At 41.3% G+C, this 18,187-nt stretch overlaps 1 protein-coding gene across 6 annotated transcripts in view; it reads left to right on the top strand.

Moving 5' to 3' along the window:
• The window catches only part of LOC134336925 (protein CASP-like), a 621,546-nt gene that overhangs the window by 143,170 nt on the left and 460,189 nt on the right, over positions 1 to 18,187 (top strand). For all 6 annotated transcript variants that reach the window (XM_063031576.1, XM_063031578.1, XM_063031579.1 and 3 more), the window contains exon 3: positions 12,983 to 13,030. In XM_063031576.1, the coding sequence (XP_062887646.1) occupies positions 12,983 to 13,030 (48 nt within the window). The remainder of the gene's footprint in view (positions 1 to 12,982; positions 13,031 to 18,187) is intronic.

Raw genomic sequence — 18,187 nt, 5'->3', positions numbered from 1 at the left:
TCCTTTATAAATCTGACAAAATCTTGATCTTGAAGCAAAATAGGGTTAAATCGCCATTGTCTGCTAGTACAAGAGGTGTCCATTAACTTGATGGAAAATTTCATTGGAGCATGATCTGAAATAACAATAATGTCATAATTACAATCAACTACATATGGAATCAAACGGGAGTCAATCAAAAAATAATCAATTTGGGAAAAAGAACATGAACATGTGAAAAAAAGGAGAATTCCTTGTCATTTGGATGTAGAAATCTCCAAATTTCTAAAATCCCAGAATCCAACATAAAAGAGTTAATAATAGTAGCCGACTTATTCGGTAAAGCCGGACTAGCTTTGGATCTGTCCAACATGGGATTCAGACATAAATTAAAATCACCACCCATTATCAACATATACTCGTTTAAGTTAGGAAAGGAAGTGAATAGGTGTTTAAAAAATTCAGGGTAATCCACATTCGGAGCATAAACATTCACCATAGCGACCTTTTTATTAAAAAGTACCCCAGTAATTAACAGAAATCTGCCATTAGGATCCGAAATAATGTCTTGATGAGTAAATGTAATTGAAGGATCAATAAAAATTGAAACGCCTTTAATTTTGGCTTGAGCATTTGAGTGGTATTGTTGATCTTTCCAAAACTTAAAGAAGCGTTGATTATCCTCTTTCCTTACATGAGTCTCTTGTGCAAAAATAATATGAGCATTCAGTCTCTGGAACACTTTGAAAACCTTCTTCCGTTTTATTGGATGGTTTAAATCATTTGTATTCCAAGAAACAAAATTAATAGTGTGAGCCATAATTAATAGTTAACCCTTTGGTGAGAAAGGGGTTAACCATAATGTGAGCTCATAAAACCGGAAGAGGAATACATGATTAGAGAGGAACCGGAAATCTCGACACTGCGGACATCTTTGTAGTTCTGAAACAGCCCAATAGAAAAAAATTAAAAAAGAAAAAGACTACCCCACCCCCCAACCCCAAGAGCCCTGAACTAAGCCAGAAATGGCTGAAGGAAGCTCTAACTAAAACTAATTCTAACCCCATTTCTGCAGGGGGCAACTCCAAAAATATATGTTAAATAGATGACCTCCCTGAAACTTATGCATGTAAAAAATAACCAGTATAATAATTAATCTACATAATAAAAATTAGTAAAATATATAAATTAAAAAAGTCAGTACATATAATTAGTTATAAACGAATAAATAAAAAATCGCTTCCAAAATGAAAGGAGGATTATGGGAAGAAGAAGCATAGGAACATGGCGTCCCAAAAAAGAAACAAAGGAGGCTAAACAAAAAGAAAGACAAGTCGCCATTTTGATTATGCGAAAACCAAAAGTAGGAAACATATAACTAAAAATGATTGTCGAATCATATCATAAATAATAGCGAAAAAGGAAAAGTTAAAACAAAAGGTTAACTAAAAGAAAAGTGATGTTAATTTACAGAAGATAAATATTCTATATAAGTTATAGAATAACAACTATAGTAGTAAATAAAGAACAAAAATCTTAGACTTAAAATAAACCTTCATCGCGCGATAATAAGAGGTTCATTTTATAAAGAAAACACCAGAAGAAAAAAGAATTGGTGCCGGAAGCACCCAACACATTAAGAGAGGGTATCAATATCAGAAGGGAACTTATCATCCAAAAAGCTTCGGGCAGCAGTCGTAGAATGGAAAACACGACGATTTCCATCGGGAAGAGAGATTCTGAGACGTGCAGGATACAATACTGCTGGTTTGAGATTTTTTTGATAGCATTCCGACATTAGAATTTAAAAGTCAGTCGTTCCTTCATCACTTCAGGACTGTAATCTTGAACTATCCTGAAGGAATGCTGGCGATACTTGATCATCCCTTGTCGACGAGCAACCTGGAGAAGTTGTTCTTTAACATTGACATAATGGAAACAGAGAATAACTGGTCTAGGTTTAGAAGCAATCGCTGCCAACTTTGTCCACGGTATACGATGGGCGCGGTCGAGTAATGGAGGATCATTGGGAAAAACTGAACCGAACGAATCCTTTAAAAGTTGAGCAAAGAATATTGCAGGATCTCTAGCCTCAACATCCTCGGGTCCGAGATCAGTAACTTTGGATTTAAGTTGTTAGAGTTGTTTAGTAGTCGAAGCTAGATTCTTCTCTAAGATCTCGACTTTTGTATCCCTCTTCTGAGATTTAGTATCCAGATCAGAAATTTTGGCATCGTATTTCTGAACATCAGAATCCAGGGATTTCAAAGAGTCCGTGATTGATTTTAAATCTTCATTGAGGCTTTGGCGATGTTGTTCAAATTGAGCCGATAAACTATCAGATAACTTTATCCGCTGCTGCTCAAACATTTCCTCCATAACTTCGTAAGTTAATTCCGTTTGTTTAGAATCACCTTTCTTCTTTGCTCTGTTCCCATCAGCGTCTTTCCCATTTTTGGTTCTAGATCTCATACTCATTTCTCTAAACACGAGATTTGCAGTTGACAAAAGGAAATCAATTAATCAGTAAATCAAGAAAACTAAAATAAAACTTCTGGTGTACTTAAAGTTGATTAGATCAAGGAGATCATAGGTTGAAAAGAATAACGGGGATGGAGCAAAGCCAAAGAAACGACCTCACTCCATGAGCGCTCCCTGCAGACTCTCTTAGCTTCTGGTAGGGACCCTCTCCCTGTGCACTGGGCCACTTATTCGCCAGAGCGGTAAGGGCTGATGCCAACTCAGAACTCTCACTCTTCACTGGGGGACGGTGAGTAATTAAGACATTTCAAATCCGACCACTCCTTCCCTCACTCCTCAGAAAAGATAGAACCCTGTCTTTGAAGTCTCTGCCCCCAGCTACAGGAAGCTTGACTTGTGACTCAGCCAGCTCTGCTATCTTTTCCTCCATGAAACTATGGACAGACCATGGCCCCGCCTCGCCTGGGGCACCGATAGACACTGGCAGTTCCGCTACCATTACGTGAACGCTAGTCTGAACTAAAACAAGGTCTGAACCCACCATTTGATCACATCTCCATGCTATGACCTCAACTGTACCAACAGCTTTAACCGTGCTCAAAGATTGCATTTACAATTCATCCGGGGTATGAATATCCACCCCACTCAACACGCACACATTAGTTACTCGTAACCCCATGGAGCTACACCACTGCTGTACCCTGGCAGCATCCATACCAGCACAGATTTAAAAACACAACCCCTAGTTCAGTGCTCAGGGCAATTGCACAGCATTCAACGGACTCAATCCCGGAATGATACCCCCACAATTGTAACCCTCGGGTTCGGCCAGCACATGTTCGTTTAGGGGAAGACAGCTTCTGGCCCCGCCAAACTGAGAAATCTCGTTTGTGTGGATGCTGAGTGATGTGTTGCCTAGTTACAAATCCGAACGGCAAAATATCAGACAGTATGCAATTAAATGACTGACCTTTATAAATCTTAATCTGAGTATAGGGTTAGTAAAGAAGATGAAAAGAAAAAGGGCCCATTTTAAGGAAAAAGTCAAATATGCATGTTGGAGCTCACTGATAGGCTATTCGTCCACTGTCGACCTCCACCGAGTGTCGCTGACCTTTGGATCGTTGCTCCCCGTCTACTCTGTCCAGTGGTCTACCAGTGCTTTCCACACCCATCTTTCCTCTTCATCTCCCGCTGAAAAAAGACCGCAAAATCCCTGCTCCCAGACCCACAAGAAAGAGCAACATTCTGCTCATTGGCTGACATATATTCCAAGGGCTCGGTTATCTCTAGTCATAACCCAAACATTGCTGCTACAGAGAAACTATTACCTTAGCAGTGGAATATTAGAGTGACCATTACATTAGCAGTGAACCCTTACAGCGCGTTACATTTACATACTGGCATTATTAGGTTCTCACCAACTGTGTGACTTTTCTTTTTCTGGGTATTAAGTTATGCTACTAAACAACTTGCTTGCTGATCAGGTCAACTGACTATGACTTTATTAGCAAAAGCTTTACTCTGTTTGTTTTGAGATTCCAATTTTGCTGGAACCATTGCTACATTTGTAAAAATTACTTCCTTAGGATGAAAATTTCCCTCCAATTTTCGGCTATACCGGTAGAGTTTGTTCTCTCCCATAAGACAGTCGGTGGTGTGTAGGGAGAAGTTGGGGAGGTAATGTGGAAGGGAGAGGCTGATGTCACAGCCCAAGTTGGGCGAGTCCATTCAATGTTCAGAAAATGCACTTCACACTCCTCATCAGCCTACCGTCCTCCCCTCTGCGCAATACAGTGCTCACCAATTATTAATGGCCCACCTATCTTGTGTCAAAAACTGAGAATGGACTCGCCCAAATAAATATAGTCTTACTGCGCACTGCCATACAGGGCTGAGAGACCCCAATGAGATTGCCAAAGGGGCTACTCTGTCGCTGCCCAACACTGCGAGCCCTTGCACAAGGTTAAAAAAAAAATGTTTTTTTTAATGACGATCACATGGAACCCCGGTTGAGAAACCCTGGTTTAGCCTGATGGTCAAAAAGCTCAATTTTGGTTTCATTAGACCATAGAACCTTCTGGCTGACTTCAGAGTTTTGCTCGTTTTCTGGTCAACTCTAGCTGACGTTTTATGTGAGTTTTTTTTCAACGGGGACTTTCTCTTTGCCATTCTCCTATAAAGCTGCAACTGGTGAAGCACCCGGGCAACAGTTGCTGTATGTGCGGTCTCTGCCATCTCAGCCACTGAAACTTGTAACTCCTCCAGAGTTGTCATCGGTCTCTTGGTGGCCTCCCTCACTAGTCCCCTTCTTGCATGATCACTCAGTTTTTGAGGACTGCCTGCAGATTTACAGCCATGCCATATCCTTTCTATTTCTTGATGATTGACTTAAATGTACTCCAAGGGCTATTCAGTGAATTGGAAGTTTTCTTGTATCTATCGCCTGAGTTGTGCTTTTCAATAATGCTTCATGGAGTTACTTAGAGTGTTCTTTTGTCTTCATGGTGTAGTTTTTGCCAGGATACTGACCCACCAGCAGTTGGACCTTCCAGATACAGGTGTATATTTACTACAATCAATTGAAACACCTTGACTGCCCAAGAGTGATCTCCATTTAACCAATTATGTGACTTCTAAAACCAATTGGCTTTACCAGTTATGATTTGGTGTGTTATATTAAAGGGAGTGAATACTTATGCAATCAATTATTTTGTGTTTTATGTTTGTAATTAATTTAGATCACTTTGTAAAGATCTGTTTTCACTTTGGCACAAAAGAGTCTTTTTCTGTTGATCAGTGTCAAAAAAAGCCAAATTAAATCCACTATGATTCATTGTTGTAAAACAATAAAACATGAAAACTTCCAAGTGGAGTAAATGCTTTTTGTTGTGTTGACACTATATAACTATTTGGATAGATGAGGACTGATAGGAAGAGTCAACGTGGTTTTTTGCATGGTAGGTCACGTTTAACCAATCTTACAGAGTTTTTTTGGGGGAGGTTACCCGGAAAGTTCATGAAGACAAGGCAGTGGATGTTGTCAGAGCATGGTTGGAGTGTGGAACGAGCTGCCAGTGGAATTGATGGATGCAGTTTTGATTTCAACATTTAAGAGAAATTTGGATAGGTACATATATGGGAGGGGTATGGTGGCCTATGGTTTAGTTACAGATCGATGGGACAAGGTGGATTAATTCTTTGGTATGGACTAGATAGGTATAAGGGCCTTATTCTGTGCTGTAGTGTTCTATGACACTTTTTCCAGGAAAGGACTATGATCTGAAATCATTCTACTTGCCTGAGGGCTAAGTCCTGTGTGATGGTGTCTCAAACTGTTTATATCCAGTGATAGTATTTTGAGAAGTTAGTGATGAAACATATCAACTCCTGCCTAAGAAGTGACCTGGATCTGCTCCAATTTGCCTACTGGAGAAACAGGTCTACAGCTGAGGCTCTTCACTCAACCTTGGAACATCTGGACAGCAAAGATCTAGATATATTTTATGCCCTATAGCTCGGTATTTAATACCATCATCTGCTCAAAACTAATAAATAAAGTTCAAGACCTTGGTCTCAATGCCTCTTTGTGCATTTGGATTCTCTTTCCTCATTTGCAGACCCCAGTCAGTTCAGAATGGCAACGACATTCTAAGAACATAAAGAAATAGGAGCAGGAGTAGGCCATCCGGCCCATCGAGCCTGCCCTGCCATTCAATAAGATCATGGCTGATCTGTCCGTAAACTCAGCTCCATCTACCTGCCTTTTCCCCATAACCCTAAATTCCCTTACTATGTAAAAACCTACCTAACTGTATCTTAAATATATTTAGTGAAGAAGTCTCAACTGCTTACCTGGGCAGAGAATTCCACAGATTCACCACTCTCTGGGAAAAACAGTTTCTCCTTATCTCTGCAACACACAGAATTCCTGTTGTTTGCGTTCTCCTTATCTCTTTTCTAAATCTTCTCCCCTGAGTCTTGAGTGAATGTCCCCTAGTTTTAGTTTCACTTACTAATGGAAACAACTTTCCTACTTCTATCTTATCTATCCCTTTCAAAATTTTGTATGCTTGTATAAGATCCCCCCTCATTCATCTGAATTCTAGAGGGAATAGTCTGACTCAATCTTTCCTCATAAGTTAACCCCTTCATCCCTGGAATCAACCTGGTGAACCTCATCTGCACTGCCTCCAAAGCCAGTATATCCTTCTTCAAGTATGGAGACCGAAACTGCACACAGTTTTGGCCTCAGCAGTACCCTGTATAGTTGCAGCATGACCTCCTTGCTCCTGAATTCAGTCCCTCTAGCAGTGAAGGCCAATATTCCGTTTGCCTTCTTAATAACCTGTTTTACCTGCAAGCCAATCATCTCTCCACGATCTCCATCATCCACATGTGCACCACAAGACTGTATGCATAACCCCCTGCTCTACTTGCTTTACACTTATGACTATGTGGTTTAACACAGCTCCAAGGGCATTTTTAAGTTTGCTGACGACACCACAGTCGCAGGCTGGATCAGTGACTAATCAGAATATAGGAGGGATATTGAAAATCTGGCTGAGTAGTGCCATGACAACAACCTCTTATTCCATGTCAGCAAGACCAAGTAGCTGATTATTGATTTCAGGAGGAGGAGACCAGAGGTCCATGAGCCAATCCTCATTGGAGGATCAGAAATGGAGAAGATCAGCAACTTTAAATTCCTTGGTGTTATTATTTCGGAAGGCCTGTCCTAGGTCCGGCACATAAGGCTGATTATGAAGAAAGGATGACAGTGCCTCTATTCCTTAGGAGATGGCGAAGATTCAGTATGACATCTAAAACTTTGACAATTTTGTATAGATGTGTAGTGGAGAGTATATTGTCTCATTGCATCACAATCTGGTATAGAAACACCAATACCCTTGAACAGAAAAGCCTACAAAAAGTAGTGGATATGGCCTAGTCCATTACGGGAAGGCCCTCCTTACCACTCGGCAAACCTAATGAAATGTTGTTGCGGGAAAGCAATTATCTGGCACCTGACCACCCAAAACATGCCCTCTTCTTGCTCTGCCATTAGGAAGAAAGTCCAGGATCCTCAGGACTCACATCACCAGGTTCAGGAACAGCTTTTACCCCTCAACCATTAGACTCTTGAGCCAGAATCAGAATCAGATTTAATATCACTGGTATATGTCATGAAATTTGTTTGCTTTGTGGCATCAGTACAATGCAATACATAATAATAGAGGGGAAAAAAGTGAATTACGGTAAGTTAAATTAGTAGTGCCAAATTAAAATAAAAATAGGTAGTGAGGTAGTGTTCGTAGTTTCAATGTTCATTCTGAAATTGGATAACAGAGGGGAAGAAGCTGTTCCTGAACGGTTGAGTGTGTGCCTTCAGGTTCTTGTACCTCCTTCCTGATGGTAGCAATGAGAACAGGGCATGTGTTGGGTGATTACCCCTTTTATCCTCTATTTACTGAAAGTTAAAATGCAAGAAGATAAGGCGGTAAAGGTGGTGTATGGCATGCTTCCTTTAATTGGTAGGGATACCAAGATTAAGGAAGATACCTTTGTTGGTTCAAAAATTAAAACAGGCAGTTCTAGTGGGACTGGAGAAAATCGCATGTAAGGTATTCAAGGATGTCGTGTATTTTCTTCAGAACTACAGAGCACCAAACTACATTTGACTGGTTGACAACATGCTTCAAGCATTCAAAATCATGAAATGCAGCATGTCACTAATATTATTTTTCTGCATTCACATTTATACTTCTTCCTTGCAAATCTTGATGTTGTCACTGTTATGCATAGTGCAAGGTTTCACCAGGACATTGGAGTCATAGAGAAAAGGTATCAGGGCAACTGGAATCCATCAATACTGGCTGATTGTTGTTGGACAATTAAGTGAAAAGCCTCAGGCACACTACAAACAAAAATCAAAAGCAAATCATTTTTAGCTTAGTTGAACTAGTGCAAAGAGTCAGCACTGTTATGCAATTAAACACATTATATTTAATAAAAGTTAATTTCTTGTTTCTCCAAATTCCTACGTGATGCAAGTAGTATGAAATTAAATATGTGTTCAGCTTCAGGTGGTCTTCTGAGGAAGCAATATTTTTGAAAATCTTTGTTGTCCAGTGTTATTCTTCCTAGAGTGTTGGAGGCAGAGAAGAGATGCAATAGAGTTTTTTTAAAATATGAGAAACAAATGGAATCAGTATTTCCCCCCCGTCCCCCTGGGTAGAAATATTAAACACCTGAGGATATGTTTTTTAAAATTAGATGGAGGAGATATTTTTTCAAGCAAGGTAGCTGTGTGAAATGGATTCTTCATCTGTCCTGATGAAGGGTCTTGGCCTGAAGCACCGACTGCTTATTCCTTTCCATACGTGCTGTCTGACCTGCTGACCATCTCCAGCATTTTGTATGTGTTGCACTGGATTTCCATCATTTGCAGAATCAGTCAATGTAATTTATTTGGAGTTTCAGAAGGTCTTCGACAAGGTGCAGCCCATGTGGCTGCTTAACAAGATAAGAGCCCATGATGTTATAGGAGAGGTACAAGCAGGGATAGACGATTGGCTGACTGGCAGGAGGCAAGGAGTGAGAATAAAGAGGGCCTTTTCTGGTTGGTTGCTGGTGACTAGCGGTGTACCGCTGGGGTAGGTGTTGGGACTACTTATTTTCATGTTGTATGTCAATGATTTGGATGAAGGGATTGATGGCAAGTTCACGGACAGTACAAAGTGCAGATAGTGTTGAGGAAGCAGGGTGTCTGCAGAAGGACAGAGAGATTGAGGGAGTGGGCAAATAAATGGTAGACGGAATATGATGTAGGGTAGTATACAAGGAAGTACAAGGTCATGTGCCTTGGAAAAAGGAATATTGGCATGGACTATTTTCTAAATGTGGAGAACATTCAAAAATCAGAGGCACAGAGTGACTCGCGAGTCTTCTTGCAGGATTCCCTAAAGGTTAACTTGCAGGTTAAGTCAGTGGTAAGAAAGGAAGATGCAGTGTTAGCATTCATTTCGAGAGGACTAAGTAAACAAGGACTAAGAGGATGTAATGCTGAGATATTATAAGTCATTGGTCAGACTGCACTGGAATATGGTGAGCAATTATGGGTCCCTCATTTGCTGGCATTGGAGAGGGTCCAGAAGATGTTCACAAGAATGATCCCAGGAGTTAAAGGGTTCACATATGAGGAGCTTCTGATGGCTCAGGGCTTTTAGAAGAACGAGAAGGAATCTCATTGCAACTTACCAAATGTTAACTAGCTGAGATAGAGTGGATATGGAGAGGATGTTTCCTATAGTGGGGGAGTCCAGGACCAGAGAGCACAGCTTCTGAATTGAGGAATGTCCATTTAGGATGGAGATGAGGAAAAATTTCTTTAGCTAGAGGGTGGTTAATCTATGAAATACTTTGCCATATATGGGTGCGCTGGCCATGTTAAGGTGGAGGTTGGTTAGTCATGGCATCAAATGTTATGGGGAGAAGGCAGAAGAATGGGGTTGAAATCAGTCCTGATGGAATGGCGGAGCAGATTCAATGGGTAGAATGGCCTAATTCTGCGTCTATACCTCTTATGGTCTTACATTTTGGATCAATAAGCAGCTGTCCCAAGTAGCCGAAGTTTCATGGGAATAGTTAAAAAGGTATAAACTGTGTAACAAATTATGTATTTAAATGAAATACAGCACAAATTGGAACATGACAAATACAGTACTTTAAAAGTGTGTCTTAGTTCCTAGTAGTTATTGACGGAGGAACTTATCCAGTGTATGCAATGAACAAAATCACGGCAGACTACTAGTGCAGATAATAGACTTACTTCATACAATGCTGTCAACGATTCCATCCTCAAAATCTTTATTTTCATTGTAACATTCAAGATGATTGTCGATACCTTAATTCTTCATTGTTCCTGACTTGTGGAAGTAGTAAAATCGTTTCATTTTCATTCCCAGCTGTTTCTGGTGCCTCCAAGCCTGAATGTTTGAAACTGCAGTGACCAAGAGTTTGTCCTGATGAAGGGACTCAGTCCCAAACTGCGTAGGATGCATTTATCATGAAGCAGAATTCACCCTGTAGTTTGAGGGAGAAGCTGAAGCTGAAGTCAGTATAATGGTGGAGGAAGGCATTTAGAGGCTTGGAGAGGAGTTGGCTAAAGTTGATTGGAAGGGAACAGTTGGATGATGACAGCAGAACAACACTGGCTGGAGTTGCTAAGAGCAATTTGGAAAGTGCAGAATAGATACATCTCAAAGGTTAAAAGTATTCTAAAAGGAGGATGTGGCAACTGTGGCCGATAAGGGAAGTCAAGGACAGCGTAAAAACAAATAATATAATATAACAGCATATAATACAGCAAAAAATAATGGGAAGTTAGAGGATTGGGAAGCCGTGAAAAACCAACAGAAGGCATCTAAAACACCATAAGGAGAAAAAAGAAGAAATATGAAGAAACCAGCCAGCAATATGAAAGAGGATACCAAATGTTTTCAGAAATACAGAATAAAAGAGGGGTGAGAGTGTATACTTGAAAATGGCATTGAGAGGTAGTAATGGGGGACAAAGAAATGTCGGATGAACTTATTAAGTATCTTGCATCAATCTTCACTGTGGAAGGCACTATGCCTGATGATTGGGAGTGTCAGGGGCCAGAAGTGAGTGTAGTTACTATTACTAAGGAGAAAGTGCTTGGGAAGCTGAAAGGTCTGAAGGTAGATAAGTCACCTCAACCGATGGACAACACCCGAAGTTCTGAAAGAGGTAGCTGAAGAGATTATGAAGGCATTAGTTATGATTTTTAAAGTATCAGTAAATCCTGGAATGGGTCAGGAGGACTGCAAATGTCACTTCACTCATAATGAAGCAGAAGAAAGGAAATTATAGGCCAGTTAGCCTGATTTCAGATGTTGTGAAGATGTTGGAATCCATTATTATGGACAAGGTTTTGGCGTGCTTAGGCGCATGATCAAGTAAGCTAAAGTCAGTTTCCTTGAGGGGAAACCTTGCCTGACAAATCTGATGGAATTATTTGAGGAAGTAGCAGGCGAGATAGATAAAGGACAGTAAGTGGATGTTTGATTTTCAGAAGCCTCTGACAAGATGCCACACGTGAGGCTGCTTAAGAAGATATAGAGCCTGTTGTATTACTGGAAGGATACTAGCATGGATTGAAGATTAGCTGATTGACAGGAAGAAAAGAGTGGGAATTCTGGTTGGCTGCCGATGACTAGTAGTGTTCCATAGTGGTCAGTATTGGGACTGCTTCTTTGCACGTTATATATCAACAATTTTGATGATGGAATTGATTATGTGTAGCCAAGTTTGCAGACGATATGAAGAAAAGCTGAGAGGCAGGTAACGTTGAGGAAGTAGGGAATCTGCAGAAGACGGATTAACAGAATGGGCAAAGAAGTGACAAATGGAATATAGTGTTAGGGAAGTGTATGGTCATACACTTTAGTAGAAGGAATAAAGTCATAGTCTGTTTTCTAAATGGGGAAAAAATTCAAAAAATCAGATGTGGTAAGGAAGGCAAAATGCAATATTAGCATTTATTTTGAGTGGACTTGAACCTACGAGCAAGGATGTGATGCTGAGACTCTATAAGGCATTGGTCAGATGGCACTTTGAGGATTGTGAGCAGTTTAGGCCCTTTATCTATGAAAAGATGTGTTGGCTTTGGAAAGTGTCCAGCGAAGGTTCACAAGAATTATTCTGGGAATGAATGGGACGAGGAACATTTGATGGTTCTGAGCCTGTACTTGCTGAAGTTTAGAAGAATGAGGGAGGATCTGACTGAAATCTACTGAATACAGAAAACCTAGACTGATTGAACGTGGAGAGGATGTCTCCTATCACGGATGAGTCTATGACCATGGGGCACAGCCTCAAAACAGGGATATCTATTTAGTACAGAGATGAGGAATTTCTTTAGCCAGAGGATGAAGAACTCATTGCCACGGACTGTTGTGGAGGCTAAGTCATTCAGTATATTTATTGCAGAGGTTGATAAGTTCCTGCTTAGCCAGAGTGTCAATGGTTTCGTGGAGAAAGCAGGAGAATGGGGTTGTGAGGGATGATAAATAAACCATGATGGAATGGCAGATCAGTCTTGATGGACAGAAGAGCCTAATTCTGCTCCCTGAGAATAAGCTAATTCAATGGATTCCATTCAACAGTATTCCTTTTTGAATATCCAAGATCAACACTGAGGGAACAGCAACTAAAATGCATTATGCTCTTCGGACACATGCTGAATAGTCATTTGGTGGAGTGAGAAGTTACAGTAAAATCATTTTACAGTAGTCTTGTAGCTTGGAAGGTAATTCTGTCATAAGAGATGAATAAGGTGTGATGTATAAAAGATAGGATCTTTCATTACTATTCCACTAATGTCATGTTTTTCTGTTTTTTTTCCTACCTGTTCTGATATCCATCAACCTCTTCCCTGCAAACTCCCTTGCTTCTCCATCCACCCACCACTCTGAAAACAACTCCCATCTAACTACAGGACTTGAGGAAGCTTGTGGCTCCATTACTGAAGAGTTTCCAGGCAGAGGTAAGACTCAGCTTTCTTTAAGCCTGACAGAGCATATCGTTTTAAAGAGTCATAATCCTTTGATGAAAATCAAAACAGCAGATGTTGGGATTCTGAAACAAAAAAAACATAAATGCTGGAAGTACTCAGTAAGTCAGATAGTATTGGTAGAAAGAGACAGAGTTAGTGAAGATTTACGAGAATCATTCTGGGAATGAATGGGATGAGGAGGATTTGATGGTTCTGGGCCTGTACTTGCTGAATTTTAGAAGAATGGGGGGGTGGAATTTCACTGAAATCTACTGAATACAGAAAACCTAGACTGAGTGAACTTTGAATGTTTCCAGCATCCTCTGTTTTCTTTCAGTGTTTTTTGCCATACAAGGTACTTTTGACTTGCATGTGAATTGTACCATAAACTGACTCTTAACGTTTGCCTCTAGATTAAGTTTGAGGTTTTTGTCTTTTTTTTTTAAGTACTTAAAACTTCAGAACTTTTTGTAGTATATATTATTGTATCATCAGAAATGTATATTTACAAAGATGTTATGTACAACTATAATAATTATTTTTTGATGCTGCAAGAAAGATGTGATTGCCAAGTTCCTATAACTTGCAATCAATTATGTGATGCAAGTTTCCCTCATTATAGTTAGCAGGGGACAAAGTATTGCTACATATCAAATCTGTGGTGATGCTGTGTTACGCACAAAAAAATGCTGGAAGAACTTGAATTCTTATGGAAATGAATAGACAAGTCAATGTTTTAGGCTGAGACCCTTCATTGGGACTGGAAAGGAAGATCGATACTTTATTGATCCCAAAGGAAACTACTGTGTCACAGTAGCATTACAAGTGCACAGATATACAAATACACAAATATACAAATACACAAATATTAGAAGAAAAGTAAGAGATGGGCTGGCTGGTGGTGCAACGACATTGGCGCTGGACCTGGGAGCGGAGATTCCCAGGTTCAAAACTAGTCGGGTCCGCCTCCAAGTAGGCTTTCCATCCGTGCTGGGTTGAGTGTGTCGTTTGCAACTTGACCTCGTAAAATAAAGGGAAAATACTGCGAAAATGCCTGTGTGAGGAGTGATGTGTCACACGGTCTCTCTCGCGCTCAGCGTCTTGTAAAAGCATGAAAAAGACATCATCACGGATGCACGCACAGACACGCAGACGCACACGCACAAGCGCGCATGCACGCAGACGCGCACACACTCAGGCACATGCCCAAAAAAAAGTAAGAGAGAATAAGTAAAAAAATAAGAAGGGGGAAGAAGCCAAAATAAGAAGGTGCAAGGTGGGGGAGGGGTATGAAGTAAGAAGCTAAAGGTGATAGTCTGAAATGTTGAAGGGTTTGGGAAGAAGGAATGTGAACAGAGAGGAAATTGGACCATGGGAGAAAGTGGCGGAGGAGAGGCACCAGGGGAGGCGATAGGCAGGTGCGGAGAAGAGAAAGAGGCGGGGGGGCAGAGTGGGGAACTGAAGAAGAGGGAAGGAAGAAGGGAAAAAAAATAATGTTCACAATAGTTCTAAAACTCCGATAGATTTAACTTTAGTTTTTAACATACTGATTGCAGTGAGAATGTGGGATGTTATGGGAGATTAAACATTGGGGAGTGATCATTTTCCTATATTTATAAGCTTGGGTTTGGATTTATATAGGGGACAGTAGGCCACTTTTAGGAGATGGGATTTTGGTAAAGCAAATTGGGAGAAGTTTAAAACTTTACGTGTTGAATGTCTGTCAGGGCTGAATATTGAGGGTGCTGTGGATTTTGGTAGTGAAAGTAATGTCACATTATTCATCAAACTGCATTGGAAGTGATTCCTATTAAAAAGAACATTAATAGGAGAAAGGCTGTATCATGGAGTACTGAGGAGTGTGCAGAGGCAATTAGGGAGAGAAATAAGATGTTTAGGAAAGTTAATAAGTATCACTCTCCAAGTGACCTTATTATGTATAAAGGGGCTCAGCCCATAGTGAGGAAAATGGTGAAGGTTGCAATAAAGGTTTTCTAGAGGTCATATTGTAAATTGAATTGAATTGACTTTATTTCTTACATCCTTCACATACATGGGAAGTAAAAATCTTTACGTTATGTCTCCGTCTAAATATGCAATGTGCAATCATACATATGTTTGTAGTAATTTATAATAAATAGAACAGTCAGTGTAACATAGAAGTAAAGTCAAATCAGCATGAGTTAATCAGTCTCATGGCCTGGTGGAAGAAGCTGTCCCGGAGCCTGTTGGTCCTGGCTTTTATGCTACGGTATATAATGAGTGCTGTGTATAGAGGGGAACAGGTGGATGTCCTATACTTGGATTTCCAGAAGGTATTCGAAAAGGTGCCGTACAAGAGACTTATAAATAAGATATGGATGCATGGAATTGGGGGAAGTGTATTGGCATGGATAGTGGATTGGTTAACCAGTAGAAGGCAGAGAGTTGGTAAAATTGGGTGTTTCTCCGGTTGGCAGTCAGTGGTGAGTGGGCTGCCACAGGGGTAGGTGCTGGGCCCGCAGCTGTTTACCATTTACATTGATGATGTGGAAGAGAATTACATTAATTCTATAAAATCAAGTTGCAAGCAAGAAAAAGGCCCACCAGGCAAGGGGGTAGTTCCGGAAACGCATTCAGTTTTTTTTACAAATTAAACATGCTGTGGCTTGTTTTTTTTAGCTGCTTGCTGGAAGTCAGGGTGCCACCAAGATTGTAATAAAGTATTAACCATTCTCTCCTTGCCCAGGTGTGTACAATTATGTACATAATCTATCAAAATAGATAAGAACACAGAGGGAACATCGACCTGTCCCGCAGGGGTCACCCATAAATTGGTCTGAGGTTCAGGGTGGCAACCCATTTGGGACCATAGTTTGCGCTCTCCTTCAGGGGCGTCCCCCTGGAAGTTACATCTTTCCCCCATGTCTGGCATACCCATCTTTAGATTTTGTCTAATTGGAGCTTGCTGGGTTCCCGAGGGGACTAAAAGTGTGGGATTCAAGGCTGTCTGTTTTGCTGCTGCATCAGCCTGAGCATTACCCTTAAATATCTCTTCAGATTCCCCAGTATGGGCTAAATATTTAATAATAGCCAAAACTCGAGGTAGCTGTAGGGGGTGAGTAAGTTGTTTATAAAGGTAGCATTACTAATGGGGTGGGCAGAGGAAGTCAGGAATTCCCAAAGCCCCATAATCAGTGCATAACGGGAGTCTGTTTAAAAGTTCTCACTTTAGTCTGTTGCTAGGATACAGGCACGAGTCAGAGCAAGCAACTCAGCCTTCTGGGCGGAGACAGCTGTTTCAAAAGAGGCCTGCTCAATTACTTCACTGTCGTCACTTATCGCATAGCCAAAACATCGTTTTCCTGCTGGATCCACAAAAGAGCTTCCATCCTCATAAAACGTTGCCTCGGGCTTGAGGGGTATTGCGGAAGGGATGGGACAGTCTGTCCTTCTTTTACGGTGATCCGGACAGGGGGGCAGTTGGTGCGGCTGACTTCATGGCCTGAAATTGCCCAGAAATGGGGTACAACGTTTTGGGTTCGGTCAATATTAAAAGAGTTTCTTACCGGATGTCCCGTCTTCACCTTTGACTCCTTCCAGTATCGGAGTTGGTCCGCGGCCAAGTTTTGCCATTCTCCCTCGGTGCTGGAGGCTTGTTTCGTCAGGGTGTAGGCAAGGAACCCTAGGCTCTTTGGCTTGAACCCAGGGAAAACCCTAACGGTGGTATGGGGAACCACCAGTCCTGTCTCTCGCCAAAGGAAATCCGAAACTTCGGCCAGTAATGCAGTGCCCTCTTTTCCTTTAGCCTCTCCAATCATCGTGACTGGGAACTTCTGTCCCTCGAAGGGTGCATAATATTGGCTTTCCTCAGTAGGATTATAGCACAGAGTCACATGTGGGTCTGCCTCTGGCAGAGGGGGTTTCAAACGAAGTGGAGTCCAGATTAAGTGCCCACCACTGGGAGGTCAGTAACTGGGGAAGCTGTCGGTTGTTCACTAGTTCCAGAGTTGCACCCTTGTCCGTGCATAGAATCTCAACTTCCAACGGACAGAGCAAGTCTTTCTCTGCTAGATTACACCGCAGACTGGTGGTGGCTGTAAATGTAACCTCACACTGGGTCCCCCTGGAACTCCACCTGCAGTGGCTGGGTACATGAATACGTGTGTTCCGTGCTTCGGTTCCCATTTCTGATCCCCAGATATAGTCCGCTCGCATCCTTCTTCCCGCTGAACATATTCACCTTTAATATCAGTTCCCTTCGGGGTTGATCGGGATTCGAAAGCCGGGACCCAGTAATATGTGAAAGCTCGTCGCATTTGATTTCGATCATTATCAGGCCAATCTATATTATTAGTTCTACTCATGTTGGCCTAACTTAATTGGTAAGCATTGGAGCAGTAAGGCATTAAACTAGGGGGATGGATTCCCGTTATCAGAGGCTTGGTCTCCTGCGAAAGTGCCATAGCAGGCCACAGATTGCTCTCGATAGTCTGCTCCTGATTTCCCAGGCTTAGGTTTGCACTCAAGTACTTTAGTGATATTTACAGGTTGTTGGAGAGCCCTGTCTAAGGCTTGAATAATCTGGTCTGTCTGTTCATTCCCACTGTGGATTCCTGCCTGTAACTCCTGATAGGTTTGGTATCTTAATTCTGCCTTCCATTTCCGTCCCTCATCATGCAGCAGAGATCGAATAGATCTTGCGGGGTCGCATTATACATTTGTATAGTACTGCGGACATACTGAGCAAACTGTGCTGGTTTTTCTTTTCTATCTGCGGCCTGATTCATGATCACTATCATTTTTTTTAGATTATGAAAACACTCAGTCCTCTTTTATTGTCATTTAGAAATGCATACTTGCATTATGAAATGATACAATGTTTCTCCAGAGTGATATTACAGAAAACAGGACAAACCAAAGACTAACACTGACAGAACCACATAATTATAACATATAGTTACAGCAGTGCAAAGCAATACCATAATTTGATGAAGAACAAACCATGGGCACGGTAGATAGAGTCTCAAAGTCCTCGAGTCGATCGACTCCCGAGTCCCCGATAGCGGCGGCAAAAGGGAGAAACTTCCTGCCATAAACCTCCAGGCACCGTCAACTTGCCGATGCCTTGGAAGCAGCCGACACTGAGTCCATCTGTCCGAAAACTTG

This window comes from Mobula hypostoma, chromosome 23 (assembly GCF_963921235.1).
Source record: "Mobula hypostoma chromosome 23, sMobHyp1.1, whole genome shotgun sequence".
NCBI lineage: Eukaryota > Metazoa > Chordata > Chondrichthyes > Myliobatiformes > Myliobatidae > Mobula > Mobula hypostoma.
This window is presented reverse-complemented; position numbering and strand designations above follow the sequence as displayed.